Below are 19007 nucleotides of genomic sequence, written 5' to 3' on the forward strand. Positions count from 1 at the left end.
AAAACAGAACACTGCACTCCAGACTTGCACCAATTATCATTAGACCACCTTACCATAGGTAATCTGTGGGAGGCACTGCTTTCTCAATAAGCCGCCAAAGTCTGGAACTTACTACCAGTCAGCATTAGAAGCATCCAGGAACACATACACTTCAGAAAACAGTTGGAAACTTAGCTATTTCGATGATAACTATGCCATCTTATATCCCAGCAACACAGCCCAGAAAGAAAGTCGCACAATCTTCAGCTCACCACCCACACATTTGGAAACAACACAACCAACAAACTGTTTTCGATATGCAGGTAAGCTAGGAAGGGTAGACCTATGGTTCGCCGGGGAATTATATAACTAAGTAATTTCATATAAAACATTTATGGTCCACAATAATTTTAAGACTCGGCAGTTAACAGTCAATTGTAAGACATATCTGCTGCTATAGATGTCAATCACCAGTCTAGTCACTACTACAGGTCCTAATAATTTATATTTCTTCCTACAGTAAGGAGCTATAGAGGGAAAAACAAACAAGGCCGCCCTCGACTCTTCAATCATCAATACACTAAGGCCTGGCTGTTACAAGGGGTTAATGATCAGGCAGCTGACGTGGGGATATCTACCTCCAGCCAATCTCTGGCAATATGTCCAGTTTAATCCTGTCCCAGAAACCCCAATTCAAATGTCTTAAAGAAAAAGGAACTGAAATCAGTCAATCCGCAAACATATATCCTACCCCACAGAATAAGAGTAAAGAGCCCTTATAAATAAGTGGGAAAGTAAGGGGGCACCTCACATACGCAACACCAGGGAGGCTACCAGCAGGTTCTCACCAGTATGCCCACGTATATCATCATCGGTTGAACACTTACTGAAAGAATGAAATAGTGTCCAGTACAAAGAACAAAGAACAGAAAAAATAATTAACTGTCCCAAAACAAAGAACCCCGTGATTCAAAAAAGACCATGTATTCCATATAATTAAAATTGAGATAAGACTCACTGTTAGATTGTCCTCTTTATTCACAGTCGTGACCTTACTCAAGTAAAAAAGCACTGCATGTTGCTAACCATTTCTAAGCAGGCCAACATGTTTCATTGCCATTGCTTATGTTGTGGCAAATTCGTCAGGGCGCAAGGTTCTTTTGCTCGCCTCACTGGAGAATGAGTTTTGTGTTGCAGATTGACAGGTGTGGGCTAAGGGCATTCGTACCAGCCTCCACCATACCACAAGGGGTTGTGTTCATCACGATTACCCCTCTTGAAAAAAGCACTTATGTTGCTTGTCGTTATACCACACTTGCGATGAATACGGGCGTTGTCTCATTCAGGCCTCCGTAATCTATACACTTGGAGCGCTTCTTTACATCTCACAATGATACTCAGAAATGGCTCAGGGTTACAACTATACTGAGCAGAAACACAACAGAATATACTCTACCCTTATTGTTGAAAGATGTACAGTGTATCATATATTTAAATGCAGACAGGATGACACTCAGGCTGGATTAAAGTAGTGTAGCATATATATACATATAGACACCCAAAAAGATTAATAGAAAGACAAAAACAATAAATATAACAAATTATTTTTTTCCCTTTTTTTTTATATTTCATTGTCGGTGCTACTTTTTTACTATGTGTAAATACAAAATTGTTAAATTTTTTTACACCAATGATCACAATGAATGAATCATGTAATTCGTTTATACAATAATAAAAAGTGTTCTAGACACACAGTATATATCAAAAGTTCATACAAATAAAATACACAACAGAATAACAAAAAAACAGGATCCCAAACAGAGGAAAGGAAAGAATTATTTTTGATCAGACATACATATATTCAAATCCAAACAATTCACATTCATACAGCATCACAAAAACACATAATTCATTCAAGAACAAACCAAGGACACTCGTAAGCCCGACTCCAAAGAAGGAAGTAAGTAATCCCAAGGTACTCTGATGATTGGTCAAGATGAATGTAAAGACATTTATCTGAGGTACACAAATACAGTCAATGGGAATGGAGGGGGCCTAATCAACAACGCCGACTGTACTATACTGAATCTCGGAGTAACCAGCTAAGCAGACTATAATCATAAGCAATACCATAAAGGGACCTACATAGCTGTTCAAAGCTGCCAGCACACTGAAAACCACAAAACTGTATGTCTGTCTCTGACACCTCATCTTCTACTACGCTGTTACTTGCTGCATTCTATAACACAAAAACCACACCTCGCTGGTCCTCATTCATGACATGGAAATACTTCCCACACAGGATAATAAAAATATAAGACAAAACCCTTCCAACCATACATCCTACATAGCATAGCTTGCTACACATGTAGGCAAGTGCTTCAGTGCCCAATGTGAGGGTAGTAAGGAGTAGTTTCTTACCTGTAACTCCAGTTCTGTAGTAGGGGTATCTCTGTTATAGTCATAATCTATGAATAGTCCCGCCCATGTGCGGGGACCCCGGAGCAATCAAAATATCTCTTAAGCTGTCCTGCATTTGCAAACCTGCAAAGACACTTAAGAGACAGACAAAAATAATACAGCCTAATTACAACACGGCTGCACTGGCCAGCACTTCCTCTGAAGTGAAAACAACAGCCAAAATAAAGTTTAAATGTCATTTTTATTCACATCTGACATGTTCCTTTATTGTATCACACTCGCTTCACCAAAATCCCTTTAAACAATAGAGAGGAAGGGGTGGACAGACAAGCCCTATAGGCTGTCATTATGTGTCTGCTAAAGGGATACCGTGCCTTTAAGAAACTCTCCAGAGACCCCCGGTATCCCAGGATGCACAGCCCAAGCAAGTTACTTTCAGTTCTTTTTGAAGGTGTATAACAACAGGCCTGATACTGTCAGAATTACTCCACCGGGGTGGAGGGAGGGTCGCTTATGACTATAACAGAGATACCCCTACTACAGAACTGGAGTTACAGGTAAGAAACTACTCCTTCTGTAGTAGGGGATCTCTGTGTATAGTCATAATCTATGAATAGAATGGCAAGCCCATCCCAACCAACAAACAGCGGTGGAGTAAGAACCAAACACCAACAAATCACTGTGCAAACAAATTCCTCAGCGAAGCCTGTCCAACCTGCGCATCCGCCCTAGCATCAGAGTCCAGGCAGTAATGCTTTGTAAACGTATGGACCGACTTCCAGGTGGCAGCCTTACAAATGTCAGCAATTGGAACATTCCTAAGCAAAGACGTAGTAGCTGCTTTGCCCCTAGTCGAATGCGCTGTAGGCTTACCCCTAACGTCTTATTAGCTTTCTGGTAACAAAGCTGAATACAGGACACAATCCATCAAGAGATGGACTGTTTTGAGGTAGCTAGACCAGTTCTTACCGAACCATAATTTACAAATAGTTGATCCGACCTGCGGATGTCTTTTGTCTTATCTAGATAAAATTTCAACACCCTACGCACATCTAGTGAATGCAGAGACCTCTCCGCCGGAGAGGAGAGATACTGAAAAAATGTAGGCAAAGTTATCATTTGATTTACATGGAAATCAGATATCACTTTAGGCAAAAATTTAGGATGAGTACGCATCACTACTTTAAACGCATGGAATACAGTATACGGCTCTTGACAACACAGAGCCTGAATCTCACTTACCCTCCTGGCCGATGTAATGGCCACAAGGAAGGCAGCCTTCCAGGACAAATGCTGCAAAGAAGCCTTATGAATAGGCTCAAAAGGTTCCCTCATCAATCTGGACAACACCACGTTCAATTCCCATGGTGGAGAAGGTCGTCTAACAGGGGGAAACACCTTACGCAAACCCTCCAAAAAATCTTTAATCACAGGGATTTGAAAAAATGAGGTTTGGGAAGGGCCCTTTCTATACGCAGTCAAAGCTGCGAGATGAACTTTAATAGACTGAAAGTTAAGCCCAGATTGAGCCAACTGCAGCAGATAAGGCAAAATAACATCTTCTTTACAGGATGTAGGGTCAATGTCCTTTGCCTTGCACCATACACAGAATCTCTTCCACTTATAGGCGTAAGAAGTCCTCGTAGACGGTCTCTTCGCCTCCTTCAAGATCTCCATACAGTCCTGAGGTAGGTTCAAGTGTCCATACTGTACTAGCTCAGGAGCCATGCTGCCAAACTCAAGGACGAGAGATTGGGGTGAACCATCTGTCCTCCGAACTTCGTGAGAAGGTCCGGCCGACATGGCAGGCGCCGGTGTGGCAGAACAGACCGGTGAAGAAGGTCGGTGAACCACCATTGCCTCGGCCACTCCGGAGCAATCAGGATCATTCTGGCTCTGGATTGCGACAGCTTGATCAGCACCGCCGGAATCAGGGGAATGGGTGGAAAGGCGTAGAGAAAGCTGTTGGACCAGCTGATCCATAGGGCATTCCCCAGCGTCCCTGGTTGGTAGTACCTGGACGCGAAGTCACGGCATTTGCTGTTTTCTGCCGTAGCGAACAGATCGATATCCGGAGTGCCCCACTCTGCGAAGACGTCTCTGAGCACGTCGTCGTTTAGCACCCACTCGTGATTTTCTTGAACGAGCCTGCTGAGTGCATCGGCTTGGGCATTCTGCACTCCCGGCAAATGGGTTGCCGTGATCGTCAGGTTCCTGGCCACCAGCCAATTCCAGATCGTCTGTGCCTCCCGAGACAGCGTGCGTGACCGGGAGCCCCCCTGCTTGTTGAGGTAGTACATGGTGGTAGTATTGTCCGTCTGAACAAGCAGGGAGTTTGTCGTGAAGGAGGGATGGAACGCCTTCAGGGCCAAGTGTACTGCTCTGAGTTCCAAAAAGTTGATGTGGTAAGTCATCTCCGTCTGCGACCATATCCCCTGAATCTGAAGAGGGCCCGAATGCGCTCCCCAGCCCTGGAGAGACGCATCGGTCACTATGGTCTGGACCGGAATATCGTTGTGGAAAGGAGTCCCCTTGCAAACATTCTCTGAGGAGCACCACCATTTCAGAGATTGGAGAGCGTGTTGGGACATATGAATCTTGTCCTCCCAACGCCCCCGCCTCTGGTCCCATTGATCCTCCAGACATTCCTGCAGAGGCCTCATATGCAGACGTGCATTGGGGGTGAGAGAGATGCAGGAAGCCATCGACCCCAGTAAGGAAGACACCGTCCTCACTGTAGGAGAGTGGGCTGAGAGGAGGTGCAGGGCCTTCCCACGGATCGATAAGCGTCTCTCCTCCGAAGGACACACGCTTGCGTTCAAGGTATTGACTGAGGCCCCCAAGTACTGGAGACACTGCACAGGAACCGGCACTGACTTTGACATGTTGATGTGCAGCCCCAGACGATGAAGCAAGGCAGCTGTCCTGTTGAAGTGACACTGGGCTTCCTGGCACGTGGAAGCTTTGATCAGCCAATCGTCCAGGTATGGATACACAAACACTTCGGTCTTCCGCAAGTGTGCTGCCACCACTGCCATGCACTTGGAGAACGTCCGTGGGGCAGACTTCAGACCAAACGGGAGTACTGTATACTGGTAATGGTTGTTGCCTACCAGAAACCTCAGGAACTTGCGATGCTTTGGTGCGATCGGCACATGAAAGTAAGCGTCCTGCAGATCTATGGCACACAGCCAATCTCCTCGATGCAACGGAGGGTAAATCTGATGCAGGGACAACATACGGAACTTTTCTCTGCGGATCCACTTGTTTGCTTGACGCAGATCCAGAATAGGACTGAACTCGTTTTTGTCCTTTTTTCTGACGAGAAAGAACCTGGAGTAAAGACCTTTCCCTTTTTGCCTCAAAGGAACAGCTTCTATGGCCTTCTTTGCCAACAGAACGTCCGCCTCCCGCTGGAGCTCCCGCACCATGTAGGGAGAGCGCACTGGTGGAATCTGTGGAGGCGGGCTGGTGAAACGAAGACTGTATCCATTGCAAACAATATTCAGCACCCACTTGTCCTGAGTTATTGTCCTCCACTCTGCCAGGTAGTGATGAATACTTCCCCCCACCGGAGCGGGTAACGGATGAGGGGGAAGTGACCCTTCAGGGCTTCGACCCGGCCGGGCCTTTGTTCCCCGACGAGGATTGATGCTGTCCTCTGCCCCTCTGGTGCTTCTGAAAGGACTGCCTCGGGAACTGTTGTTGCTGTTGCTGGGGCTGTAGCTGGTGACCCGACTGACGCCCTTGACCCCTTTGCTTGGAATAGGGCCTGCCCGAGGGGCGGAAGGACCTCCTCTGCTCCCTGGGCCTCTCCAGCCCCACTGCCTTCAGGGTTTCTGCCTCGGCCTTCATGCGGGCCATCTCGTCATCCGCATGAGACCCGAACAGCGTCGTGCCGGAGAACGGCAAATTGGTGATCTTCTGCTGCGCCTCAGGCTTGAGCGGTGTCAGCCGCAGCCAGGAATGCCTCCTCATGTGTATGCCGTGGCAGTACCCATGGGCCACCAGCAACGATATATCCCCCGCCGCACTGATGATCTGGTTAGAGACCATCATGCCCTCGTTCAGCACCTCCTGAAAGTCCTCCCTCTTCTCTCTAGGCAGGGAGGCAGCGAACTGTTGCAGGGAGTCCCAAAGAGACCTGTCATAGCGACCCAACAGAGCGGAGGCGCTAGCGGCCTTCATCGTAGTGGCCGACGTGGAGCACATCCTCCTCCCCAATGAGTCCATCTTACGACTCTCCTTATCCGGAGGGGCCGTGGACGAAGGCGTCGTAGAGTGTTGCTTACGCGCCGCCGACACAATGACAGAGTCCGGGGGAGGATCCACCCTAAGGAACGCCGGGTCCGAGTCCGGGGCCCTGTACTTTTTCAGCAGTCTCGAGGGCGCCGGTTTCACCACGGCCGGCGTCAAGAACACCTCCATTGCAGGCTCCTCCAACCCCGGAACCAACGGGAGGAGGGGGCGCGACAAATGAGCCTTATGCAAAGTCTCAAAGATCACAGAGGTGGTGGGAATAGGGGTTGTTACTGATATTCCCAACTTCGCCGCCCCCCTCATCAGCACCTCCTGGAAAGTGGCAATGTCATCCACTGGCGAGACGCGGGTAGGAGGCGTCTCCGACAGTGAGGGAGAAAACCGTCCAGCCCCAGAAGAGTCCGTGCCCCTCGAGCCTCTGGAACGAGACCGGTATCTCCGTCGTCCATGTCCAGAGCGAGTGGAAGATCTGCGCCTACTCCGTGATCGCCTGCGAGGACGAGAGCGAGATCTCTGCCTGTGGGGAGCCCTCGGGGGCAGAGGCAGTGGCTGCGGTGGAGAAGCAGGCCGCGGAGGCGCGGGCAGAGGCAGCGGAGGAGGGGGAGGAGGAGGAGGAGGAGGAGGAGCAGGCGCCGGTAGAGGAGCCGGCGGAAGAGCAGGCGCAGGAGGCAGCGGCGGCCGCTGAGGACGCAGTGGGGACAGATGTTCCGACGCCCCATCACTCCTTGCAGGAGAGCCCGCACCATCACTGTCCGGGCTCTCGGCCACCCTTCTCTTCTTGGAGGGCCTGCGTGTTGAAGCCACCGACGGGGAACGTCCTCGTCTCCCCGATCCCCGACTGGAGATCGTAATCACTGAGGACGTGTTCCCCGATGTCCTCGACGTCGAACCGTACGTCGACCTCGTCCGGCGTCACTTTGCCGGTCGTCGCCCCCTCGACGTCGAATGCCGTCTCGAAGTCGAGCGCCCTCTCGACGTCGAACCACGCCTCCTTGACGTCGAACCATGCTTCCTCCACCTCCGTCGCCGCCGCGTCGACCTCTGCTTCGACGTCGATCTCTGGTGCCTCGACTTCGACCTCTGGTGCGTCGACGGCGACCTGTGGCGCCTCAACGTCGACTTCCCGTGCCTCGACGTCGACTTCCGGTGCCTCGACGGTGACCTGTGCCTCGATGGCGACCTGTGCCTCGACGGCGACCTGTGCCGCGACGGCGACCTGTGCCTCGACGGCGACCTGTGCCTCGACGGCGACCTGTGCCTCGACGGCGATCTTCTCCGCCTGGACGGCGGGCGCCGGGATCTCGGCGTCGACTCCGTCAGCGTCGAGCCATGGGTCGACGGCGAAGGCGGTGAGTGCAGTCCGCCACGGGGCTCAGTACGACGTCGATGGGGTGTCGACTTCAGCGACGGCGACCCGGTCCCGGGTCTCGCCGGCCCCTCTCTCGACGTCGAACGCCGAGGCTGCCGCAACCCAGAGCCCTGGATCAACGGCGAACATACCGGTGCCTTCTCCCTCGCCGTCGACGTCGTCGCCTTTGACGCCGAATGCGACCTACCAGCCGGTAGGCGCCGTTTCTGCTCCCTGCTCTGTCCGGAGGTCCCTCCAGAGGCTGAAGCATGGGCGGAGGAGGGGGAATGAGACCCTCCATGCCCCGAAGTCCCACCGGTCCTCTGCTGCTCCTGACCCTGAAGACGAATCTTCTCCCTGTCCCTCAGGGTCCTTTTTGAAAAGGTTTTACAGATGGCACATGTAGCTGGGACATGTGAGGACGACAAGCAGAGGATACAAACATCATGTGGGTCCGTCTTGGCCTTTTTCCTCCCACACTCAGGGCATTTATCGAACAAAGCCATGCTAAGAGTGGGCCAAAACTGCTCCAGATTGCAGGCAGTAGTAGACAAAGGCTCTAGACGTCGAATGAAAACACTATTTATCCAAAAAATCCAAATTTATCAAATAAACCACCCAAAAGGGTAGAGCTCAAGCTCCAGGGTCCTGCTAGCAAGAGCCGGAAAAAAGAACTGAAAGTAACTTGCTTGGGCTGTGCATCCTGGGATACCGGGGGTCTCTGGAGAGTTTCTTAAAGGCACGGTATCCCTTTAGCAGACACATAATGACCGCCTATAGGGCTTGTGTGTCCACCCCTTCCTCTCTATTGTTTAAAGGGATTTTGGTGAAGGGAGTGTGATACAATAAAGGAACATGTCAGATGTGAATAAAAATGACATTTAAACTTTATTTTGGCTGTTGTTTTCACTTCAGAGGAAGTGCTGGCCAGTGCAGCCGTGTTGTAATTAGGCTGTATTATTTTTGTCTGTCTCTTAAGTGTCTTTGCAGGTTTGCAAATGCAGGACAGCTTAAGAGATATTTTGATTGCTCCGGGGTCCCCGCACATGGGCGGGACTATTCATAGATTATGACTATACACAGAGATCCCCTACTACAGAAGCACTATATACATTCTGCAATAAATATACCCTTGAAGGCTACAGCAGCAGTCTGACACCCTTGTACCTCTACAGGAGATCCCCTCTCCTTGACTCTACAAACACCGCCACAAGACCACACATATCCGAGGCAATTTCCGCTGGTTCCCTTTCTCAGGAACCCATCCTATGATGCCACCAGCCTCTCAGGCAGCCACGGTGCACAAGACGCCAGATTTCAGGCGCTGCAATAGGAGCTTGGGAGGAGAGTGACTACAATCCCATCACAAGGCTCTGTCCCAAGGCGTTAGTTATATAAATGGGTTTGGTTGGTAGATAAGCTCTAAAGTTCACTTCTTGTTTTGCTTGTTCTCGGAGTCTAAAAATCACATTTATGATACCTGGACTGGTTCATCAGTTGTAAAACTAATGCGGATGGGCAAACCTTTTTATTTTTTATTTATTGAGTTTTCTTAACGAACAAAACATCAGTACAGATTGCATTTCAGCAGGTGCAGTACGTAATCTTTCTTGTGCCACTTTTATACAGGAAATGCAATATGAGACAGGGGAGAAAGAGTGTGAGGGGGCGTGTGTTGGTGATTAAGAAGGGAGGGGAGGGAATAAGGAAGGAGGTGGGAGGCAGCCAAAAGAGTAACCAATAACATTTCCACTCAGAGAACTCCACCTACAGCTAGATGACTAAGTCTGGATTGAGCATCTCTATTGAGGACAGTTGGTTAAGGTGTCTGTCAGGCATAGTGGGGCATAAGGCCAAGATGTTGCTATGTGAGGAAGACGTGAACATGGATGCAGACTGCGGATGACTGTTGCAGCAGTGTATCCTCAGTTGAGTAGCCCAGCAACCTAAAATAGCTTATCTGGGGGGCCCAAATGTCCTTGAGAAGGGAGCAGACTGGCGTCAACCCTCAGTATTCATCCATTAGCTCTTGGCAGATGGCTGCATCACGTAGTCAGGCGTTCCTCGTGGGAGCTCATTGCCTGCCACAATGCATCGCCACCCTAAGTTTTGTCAGCAGTACCAGCATTGCCGTTTACCGGCGGGCCTCCCGGGGAAATAGAGGGGCGAGCTATCCAGGGCATGGCCAGCAACACTAGCGATGTCCCTAAACACCATTACCCCGGAAGTCACGGATCTGAGGGCATTCCCATGCCAAATGCAGAAAGCCCGCGCAGGGTGCGGGGTAGCATAGCATAGAATAAGCAGCATGGGTCCTCCACTAGTCCGATTCTCTGTAGTCTCACAGGTGTATGACAAATTCTGTGTAAGAACTTGAAGTGAATCAATCTCATCCTGTAGTGCGGAGATTGGGCCCTACATGGAGTATAGCAGAACGACCATTGTTCCTTGTTGATTTTTACATTGAGGTCATCTGACCAAAGCTGTCGAGTGTGGGCAACCCTGAGCTGCACTGTTCGCTGCATGCCAGTATAAATGCGCATGATCAGTCTTCGCAGTGAGGGGTTAGTGAGCATTTCCTCGAGTACCGTAAACACAGGGGGAGCTAACGGAAAGGTGTTATGAAGGTCGCGCATAGTTGCTCGGAGCTGGTTAAAAATGTCCTGGAAAATGTGATGGTAGGTGACAAAGGTGTTGTTGGGATATATCATCCCACAAAAGGTAAGCTTTAGCCGGCTGAGGCGTGCCCGAATTCCAGCCTCCAAGGCTGCAAGGATCAATGGATGTCCCGGGCTGGGAAATAACTGGATCTACAAATGGTGCAGGTGTCCTCTTTTACGCAGCTCTGCTACGCCCAGATCGTGCAAGCCACCGTACTCACCTGTCGTTGCGCTCTGCTGGGAGGGCCATAAAGCACGGATTGTAATGGGCACATAGCTACGTGGTCTGCTTCGGGGGGGGGGGGGACTGAATTGGGTGCAGCCAGGAAAGCGCAAAGTGTGCATGCGTGCTGAGAAAATAGGAGTCCCTAGCTGGTACACCCACGTCGCCCTGCTCAAAAGGAAGTGAGACAATTTCCCAAGACACACGAGGTTGTCCACCAGCCCAGGCTTATGAAACTAAATTAACCCTGAGTTGTCGGCAGGAGCAGGTCATAAGAGGAAGGGGCAAATTAATAAAAATTTGAGGACGACCATCATTTTAGCTATTGCAAGTCTGCCGGTCAGGGATAGCTCGAGTTTCGATCATGATCTGCAAGCCACGACATCAGTCTGACATAATTATCTCGCCACAGCTCCTCCGTGTTCCGGTTCAGCCAGATCCCCAAGTACTGAACTGAGTCAGTAATCCATTAAAGGGAAAATTAGGAATGAACATTTACATAGTATCGGTGAGCTGGAATAATATGGACTTCTCTCAGTTGATGGTGATGCCAGCTATGCAGCCAAATCGGATAAACTCCTGAAGGAGTGGGTCTAAGTTGGTGGATGGAACCTGCTGTAGGAAGCTGGAACCTTCCGCCATAGATACACTCACTTTTTCCCTGGTAGCCAACCAGGTCCCTAGTGGCAGTGTTCTCTCCTCTAAATCTGCTAGTAAGTACTTTGCACCCCCCACAATTGGCATACTGGCGGAGCCCTGTAAGCCCCTAGTATATCGTGCTAATGTACCCAGGGGTATTGGTACCCCAGGGGTCTCTCATGGGCTACAGCATGTATTATGCCGCCCATGGGTGCCTGCAGAGCTGCAATTGCAGTTTGCGTGAAATGGTGCATACACTTTTCACTTTAGAAATAAGGCTTTCCTTATATCCAGGTCACTGTACTTTAAACTTATAAGTCACCCATAAAATAGGCCCTTCAGTCCAAGGGCAGGGTGCATTGTCTTAAGTGTGAGGGTACCCCTGCAAGAGCTGGGGCACCCCTACAAATACCAGACTCCATTCTCTGAGCTTTGTAATTCTGGCACAGCCATTTTAGGGAATGTAGTTGACACTGGCAAGTCGAGATGTCCAGCTACATAATGGCTACCCTGAACCTGATATTGTTTGGTATCAAGCATGTTCGAGTCATGCAACTATACCGATTCCAGTGTTAGTTTCATGATACTATGTACCGGTGGGCTCCTTAGAAGACCCTTCAATACCTACCCGTTTAGCCTTACAGGGTCTGCCTGCCAGCACACCCTGCAGCTAAACCCAGACTGCTCCCCCTTGCTGATGAGCCTAACTCAAGCAGGGGAAGCTGAACAAAGCATTTCCCACGAAGGATAGGTGTGACCAACTCTCCTTTAGAATTAGGGGCGGTTGTGCAACAGACTGCACCGAAGGGCACATTTGGTGCCCTCCTTGCATAAACCAGTTTGGCCCAGTTCAGGAGCCCATGGCTCCCGCTCGGGCCTGAAACACAAAGGACATGGGAGGTCTACTCCCCTGTTCAGCTCCTCCCTAGGGAGGTGCCCAGAGCTCCTCCAGGTGGCTACTTGATTCTGCCATCTTGAATCTGGGCCCCTGGGAGCATCTGACTGGCTAGGCCAGCTGAGTAGCGTCCTGACCTCCCCCGATAGGTGGGTCACTGCACAAAATGTCTTTCCCCCTTGTAGGGTTACTTAAGGGCCTCACTGAGGGTGGGTCCTTAGATTCGTCCTGGACTACGTCAAGATTCGTCAATACCTGTCTGAAGACACTTCTGCTGTTGTACCCTGGAACTCTGCTGCTGGATTGAGCCAGGACCAAAGACAAGACTGCTCTAGGTGGGATGAATCCTGCTGCAACTTTGTCTCCTTGCTCTTCCAAGTTTCTGCAACGCCGTGGCCATGCATCTTCCGAGTCAGCTAGGACTCTGCATGCATCCAAGCAAGAAGGAATCTCCCTTTGAGTGAAGGAGTCACTTCCCTGCATCCACAGACACCTCAACGATGATCCTGCTGTCCCACTGACACTTCCCGGCTCAGCAACGCAGGTGGTGGTTTGTTGGCTCCCCAGAGGCCTGATCGGTTGTTGCCTGCAACTTGGAAGACTGTTATTCCTCTCCAGCTGACCTGAACCATATCCCTGTGCACTACGTCTGTTTGCCGTTGCCAAGAATCTCCTCACTGAAGATCTCCGAGCTACAAGAAGACCCAGCTTGAAGCATTGCACAGCTCCAAGAATGACGTCCTGTCTGCACCCTCTTACCGTGGGCCTTTATCTTCTGTGTGCTGCTGACGCTTCCCTGTGCCTGCTGCCAGAGGGTCCTCAAGGGTGCTCCAGCGATTCCTGCTGGCACTCCTGTGTGCTGAGGGCCGGCCCGACTTACCTGAGCTGGGTCTGCAACAAAGCATCTTTTCCTTTGACCTGACTGTTGCGGTTGTTGACAGTCCTGCCGGCCACTGACCGTCTTGCATTCTTTGTCATTCATGAGAGAGCTGATGGACAACTCCTGGGCTCCTGTATCATCACCTGGGCCTCACAGCTGCTTAATCAAGATCGTTGTGCTACAGCAAGTACCTCCGACACAGGGTGGCATTGGGCTCCTGAGCATCCTGGACACCTCCGGATGGTTTGGACTCTGTCCCCCTCTGCTTTCAGGTACTTGTCGCCAGAATCCACGTTTGGGTTCCCCCCTCCTGGTTCACGAGTCGCTAGAGCCACCGGACTTCCAAGATCCTCCATTGACCTCTATAAGCAGGTCCAAAACCACTTTGCATCTATGCACCTGGGCTTCCTTGTGTAGGTATCCTGGTTCCCTGTGTCCACGGGTGGGGTGGCTCTCCAACCTTCCTTGATTAAATTGGTGTCCTCGGGGTCCTTTAGGAAGGGTCCTGAAACAAGAAATACCAACCGCGACTTGCCCTGTGGTATCCTATGGACGTTTGACCCGGTGTAACCACTCTGCATCTGGGAGACTTGGGGTACCTTGCTACTCACCTTTGGTTGTTCTGCGAGTCCCCTGGGCTTCCCCATCCTTGGGTATCAGTCTCATACTGCTGTTTACTTCACATATCACTTTCTCAGTATATGGTTTGGGCCCCCCATAGGGACCCATGTGTTTTTCTATGATGCTTACCTGTTTTGAAGTGTGAATTTGATATCTACGGGTATGAGGTATACCAGGTTAGTTTTTAGTGTTGTGATAATAAATACTGAAGTATTTTTATAAACACTGTGTGGTTCTTTCTTGTGTGAAGGCTTACTGTTTGACTATTGTGGTAAATGCACCAGCTTTACACTCTCCAAAGGGTTACCTGGACTCAGGGCTCAGTGCCTCACCATAGGTGGACACTATATACGGAGCGAACCGCCTACATCCATATATATAAAGTGATGTCATCCGTGTATATGGAAACAAGGACCCCACATGGGTCTGAAGGCAAGGACCCGGAGCAAATGGTTCTGTCCCAGCCGGGCTACAAGAAGCTCCATTGCAATAGAAAAGAGAATGAAGGACAGCAGACACCCCTGACGCGTGCCTCAATCGACTGGGAAGTGGGGTGAGGTTGTACCACTGATTTGCAGGGGTGTAACAGATAAGATGTAAAGCAAGCGGATTAAATGAATGAATTTGTGACCCGTACCAAGGCGCTCAAGAAGATAAAAAAGATAGGGCCATTCGAGCAAGTCGAAGGCCTTGGAGGCATTGTGAAATGCAGCCGCAGCCGGTAGGTTTGGGTCTAGTGTGTGATGGATGGCAAAAAAGGTGCATAGGTTGTTGGCTGTGGCCTGCCCAGGGACATATATGGATTCATCTTGACGATCATGCAAAGAAGGAGAGGCAGGAGTCGCGTGGCAATAAGTTTTGTAAGGATCTTATTGTCAATATTTATCATAGAAAGTGGTCTGTAAGACTCATATCGTTTAGGATCTGTGTCGAGATTTAGGATGGTTACTATAAGGGCCTCTCATAGGAAAGGAGGGAGTACATCAGTTCGTACAGATTCCTCATATATATCAAGGAGACGGAGGGCCAGTAGGGATGCAAATTTCTTATAAAAGTCTGCTGTTAGGCCATCAGGGCCAGGATCCTTGTCTCCAGGTATGTGGTCTGATCTGTGGCGGTGTTTAGATGATTTAATCTGGAGGTATCCGGACAGGCCACCTGGAGCAGCATCTTCTCCTATTGGCCGCAGGGCTGCCATGGTTGAGTCCTCCCTCATTCCAGGAAGTTCACCACGGGGGGCACTAGCAGACAGGCGACAGCCCACAGGGTCCAGTGCCCAAGAGTGGAAGCCGAGTACCCCAGTCCACACCACAGCTGACTGGAGGCCGTCAGCACTGAGATAGGCCGACTCCACCAGCAAACCTCACCACGGCAAGTGTGCCCAGTTGACACTAGTACAACGTCTTACAGAGGCTCCCCTAACAAGTGCAGAGGGCCCGGCCCCACCCCAGGGGAGCACGAGCATGCACACAGCAAGATTGATTGCGGGGAGGGTGGTATGGGGTCCGGTCTCTAAAGTACACATGGCCCTCAGCCCAGGGATGAGGCATGCCACAAAGCCTAGCAGGACAAGGATTGTTCAGGCTTTTAAGAGCCCAGACCGGTTCCTGTACAGCCCAAGATGCCGGCTTCACACAGTCGCCACCAGCTCCAAGGGGCCCAATAAGGTATCAGGGGTCAAGTCTAGACAGTGTAGGCCTGTGGCACAGGGGTAGAGCAGGGAGGGTGCCCTCTTTGCGCACAACGGCCTAGGCGAGCCCATCCAAGGATCCAGCAGCAGGGGGCCCTCTTCCCGCCACCACCCAGTGATCTTGCACAGAAAATCAAATGCAGCACTCACCGCCCAAGCCACCTCACATCTTATCTCCTTGGCAGCAGTCCCCTCCGTTCCAGAGGTGCCAGTACTCAAGGGGTGGCAAGCTGCAACCTCCTCAGCGCAACAGTCATTTCAGTGACGTTCGGTAGCCGCCATTTTGGAATCCAGGCCGCAAAATGACTTATGTCGTAGCCTGGGCCCAGCTTCTGAAATTAGGCTGCCAATGGGATCGGTGCATTATCCGTAGGCAGTGCTGCTTTGTGTTCGCCCCGATGCAGCCACTAAGCGCGGATAATTACTGGTTTAAGATTACGGGCGGAAGAGACTCCTCAGAAGGCGGCCATCTTGCGGCTGGACTAGCTACGCCCCACTGATGGGGAAACTAAGTTAAGTGCTAAGGACAAGACCATATACAGTTTCAAATAAAGGTTAGGTGTGCAGATCTAAAGCTTTTTCAAATTAAAGGAAGGCTTTGGTTTCTAAATATGTGCAGCTATTGTAGGCATTAGAGATAATGCTATACTACATAATGCTTAGTGGAATGTCTACACTCTACAGGATTCTTTTCCAAGCCTTTCAAAGGTTCATCATTCAATTTAGTTGCCTGAACAACACATTCTAATGATTCACTCAGAATGGGTCTGCTGCGTATATTTGAGAAATTAAATATTCAATTTCGCACATTTGGTAGAGGATGATGCATGTTCAATTTCAGATGTTTGTTTTACCATCCTTCAACACCTGCTACTCCTCCACCAGTATAACAATTCATCACCCGTTTCTGCGCTGCAAAGTTTATCAGATATAATCCTGTTGAGTGTTTTGAGATAAATGGAAAAAGATATAAGTGATAACTGACCAGTAATCCAACGATGCAGTGCAGTAGCTCAGGTCCACGAGGCTGAAACTCCGATCACATTTGCTGCTGCTGATATCATAGAAATCTAGTAAAGATTCAGGAGACATTCGGACAAATATGAGGATAAAAAGCACACTTTGCATATATTTTAGGATGGGCATTGCACAAGTTCAAGTTACATATTTTTACACTATTAATAGAGTATGCTTATAAGACTGTACTAATTCCAGAATATGAGAACATCTTTTGGCTGTATATGAATCAAGGAAGTTGTAAAAAAATGCAGCCAGAATGAACAAGCATTGGCATAGCTTATAGGTCTCGCCATTGGAACCTTGTAAGTGTTTAGCCATGCAGCACATTATCCTGGGTGCTGTCCCGCCAGGGATTGATGAGCTATGCAATTGCTACACACTGGGTCATGCAGTGTGATTCAGGAATGCATGCTTGCCTGAAATCTAAAAAGATCACAGGGCCCAATCACCTTAACTCACAACATATACTCCCAGGAATTCTGTAAGGCCAAAAAATACCATGGTGTTCTCTTTCAAGATAGACACTGCTTTACCCAGATACTGGTTCTGACACACAACGAATGAAGACAGAATAGAAGACAATTTAAAAATGGGATCATGCGCAGAGAAACAGTACTGAATATCAGGCAAAGTATAGGCCCCAGCAAAAATAAGAAGGCTGGTGAAAACGAGAGCACATTTGAGGGGCTTTCCACAGGGCAGCATCTTCCCTACCCTAATCTGACAGAATGCACAGGCAATGCACCAGGAGTCAATGGGAAGGTAATACAGTCAGAGCAACGGCCATGCTCAGGAGGCTGAACAAGTAAATTATCTAGAATCTACTCAAAGTAGAGAGGGTTGACTTCCTTGACTCACTGCACATTGGTTCATGTCAGAGCTTACCTAAAACACATGACCAAAGTTCAGTAAAGTTTGTGGCCAAACAATTGAGTTTACTAAAGAAAAGCTTACCAGTCAGACCCAGGAAGGAGGTCTAACTTGTTGCTCAATCTTGACTCAGCTTAGGTTTTGCAAAGGCTGTGGGAAGTGAATGTATAAAGCAATCTCTCAAGAGCCTCCCCTATTAGCACCTGGAACACATTACACTGTATGAAGTGCAACAAATCTAGCTTAGGCAGCGCTGGAGAAACAGGTTTAGAGGGTATGTATAGGCAGTCTGCTGCCACTACAGCTGCTAGGTGAGGCAAACTGGGTACACCATAGTTGTTATAGTCATAGCTGGATGCCACTAAGTTGATTATTTTCTGCACTATGGAGGTGAATGTCCGGGGTTGGTCTAAACCTGGGGGTTTATGTCTGATGCAGAAAAAGCTGACTATGGGGCATATGCATCAACATTAGCATTTGCGATTCCTTATTAGCGAAAAATAAGGAATCGCTAATAAGGAATAGCAAAAGGCTATGCATGTAGGAATCGCTATTCAAATAGCGATTCCTTAACATTCCTTATTACCGAATCGGTAATACCGAATCGGTAATAAGGAATACCTACCCATTCATTCCTATGGCCTTGGAGGCCCATAGGAATGAATGTAAAGCCATTCTGTATTAGCGATTCGGTATTACCGAATCGCTAATAGCTGGAGCACTTTCAAGGGTGCCAGGGTGTCAAAAGGACACCCTGTTGCACCCCTGAAAATGATATGTGCACATATGTTGCACACACACATGCTCCAAGGGCATGTGTGTGCGCAACATGACACTTGGAAAAATGCACAAAAGTGCATTTTTCAAAGTTTTTGCAAATTACCATGCAGTTCATCTTCATGGTAATTTGCTCCCCTTATTAGCGAAATCGCTAATTTTTTAACTTTGATGCATTGCATTTAAGGAATCTCACTTTGGGATTCCTTAAATGCAATCGCTATTTAAGGAATCGGTATTTAAGGAATCCCTATTTAAAGAATCGCTATTTAAGGATTCCTTAAATACCGATTTCTGCTTTTGGGTTGATGCATTGGGATTGGGAATTTTTTACTTAATACCGGGAGCTAATAAGGAATCGGTATTTTACCGACTGGATTTTGGCTTGATGCATAAGGGTGTAAGTGACTTCGGGTGCAAACATCCACTCTGAACTGTGTTGGTCAAGTGCGCACTTCACAGTGCAACAGCCACCTCAGGTGGTTTCAGGAGCACTCACTTTGAGTGCTTCACCTGTAAAGATTGCCGTTTAACTCCAGAAGCCATATTGTAGAAATGCTGCACTGGTGCCACCCAAAAAACATAAATCAGTGAATGCCCCGGCTACTTACTGGCAATATGGCTTTGCAAATGCGTACGCCATTCCTACTGTGGGATCAGGATGGAGGTAAAGGCTGGGTACTGCAATGAAGGAAGTTACAAAGCAACCACCACAGTAAAGGCG

At 49.2% G+C, this 19007-nt stretch overlaps 1 protein-coding gene across 1 annotated transcript in view; it reads right to left on the reverse strand.

Moving 5' to 3' along the window:
- Positions 1-19007, reverse strand: part of EFCAB8 (EF-hand calcium binding domain 8) — a 3172177-nt gene that overhangs the window by 2625018 nt on the left and 528152 nt on the right. The window contains exon 8 of the mRNA XM_085615170.1: positions 16602-16686. Within this exon, the coding sequence (XP_085471296.1) occupies positions 16602-16686 (85 nt within the window). The remainder of the gene's footprint in view (positions 1-16601; positions 16687-19007) is intronic.

The sequence above is a fragment of the Triturus cristatus genome, chromosome 7 (assembly GCF_964204655.1).
Source record: "Triturus cristatus chromosome 7, aTriCri1.1, whole genome shotgun sequence".
NCBI classification, from domain to species: domain Eukaryota; kingdom Metazoa; phylum Chordata; class Amphibia; order Caudata; family Salamandridae; genus Triturus; species Triturus cristatus.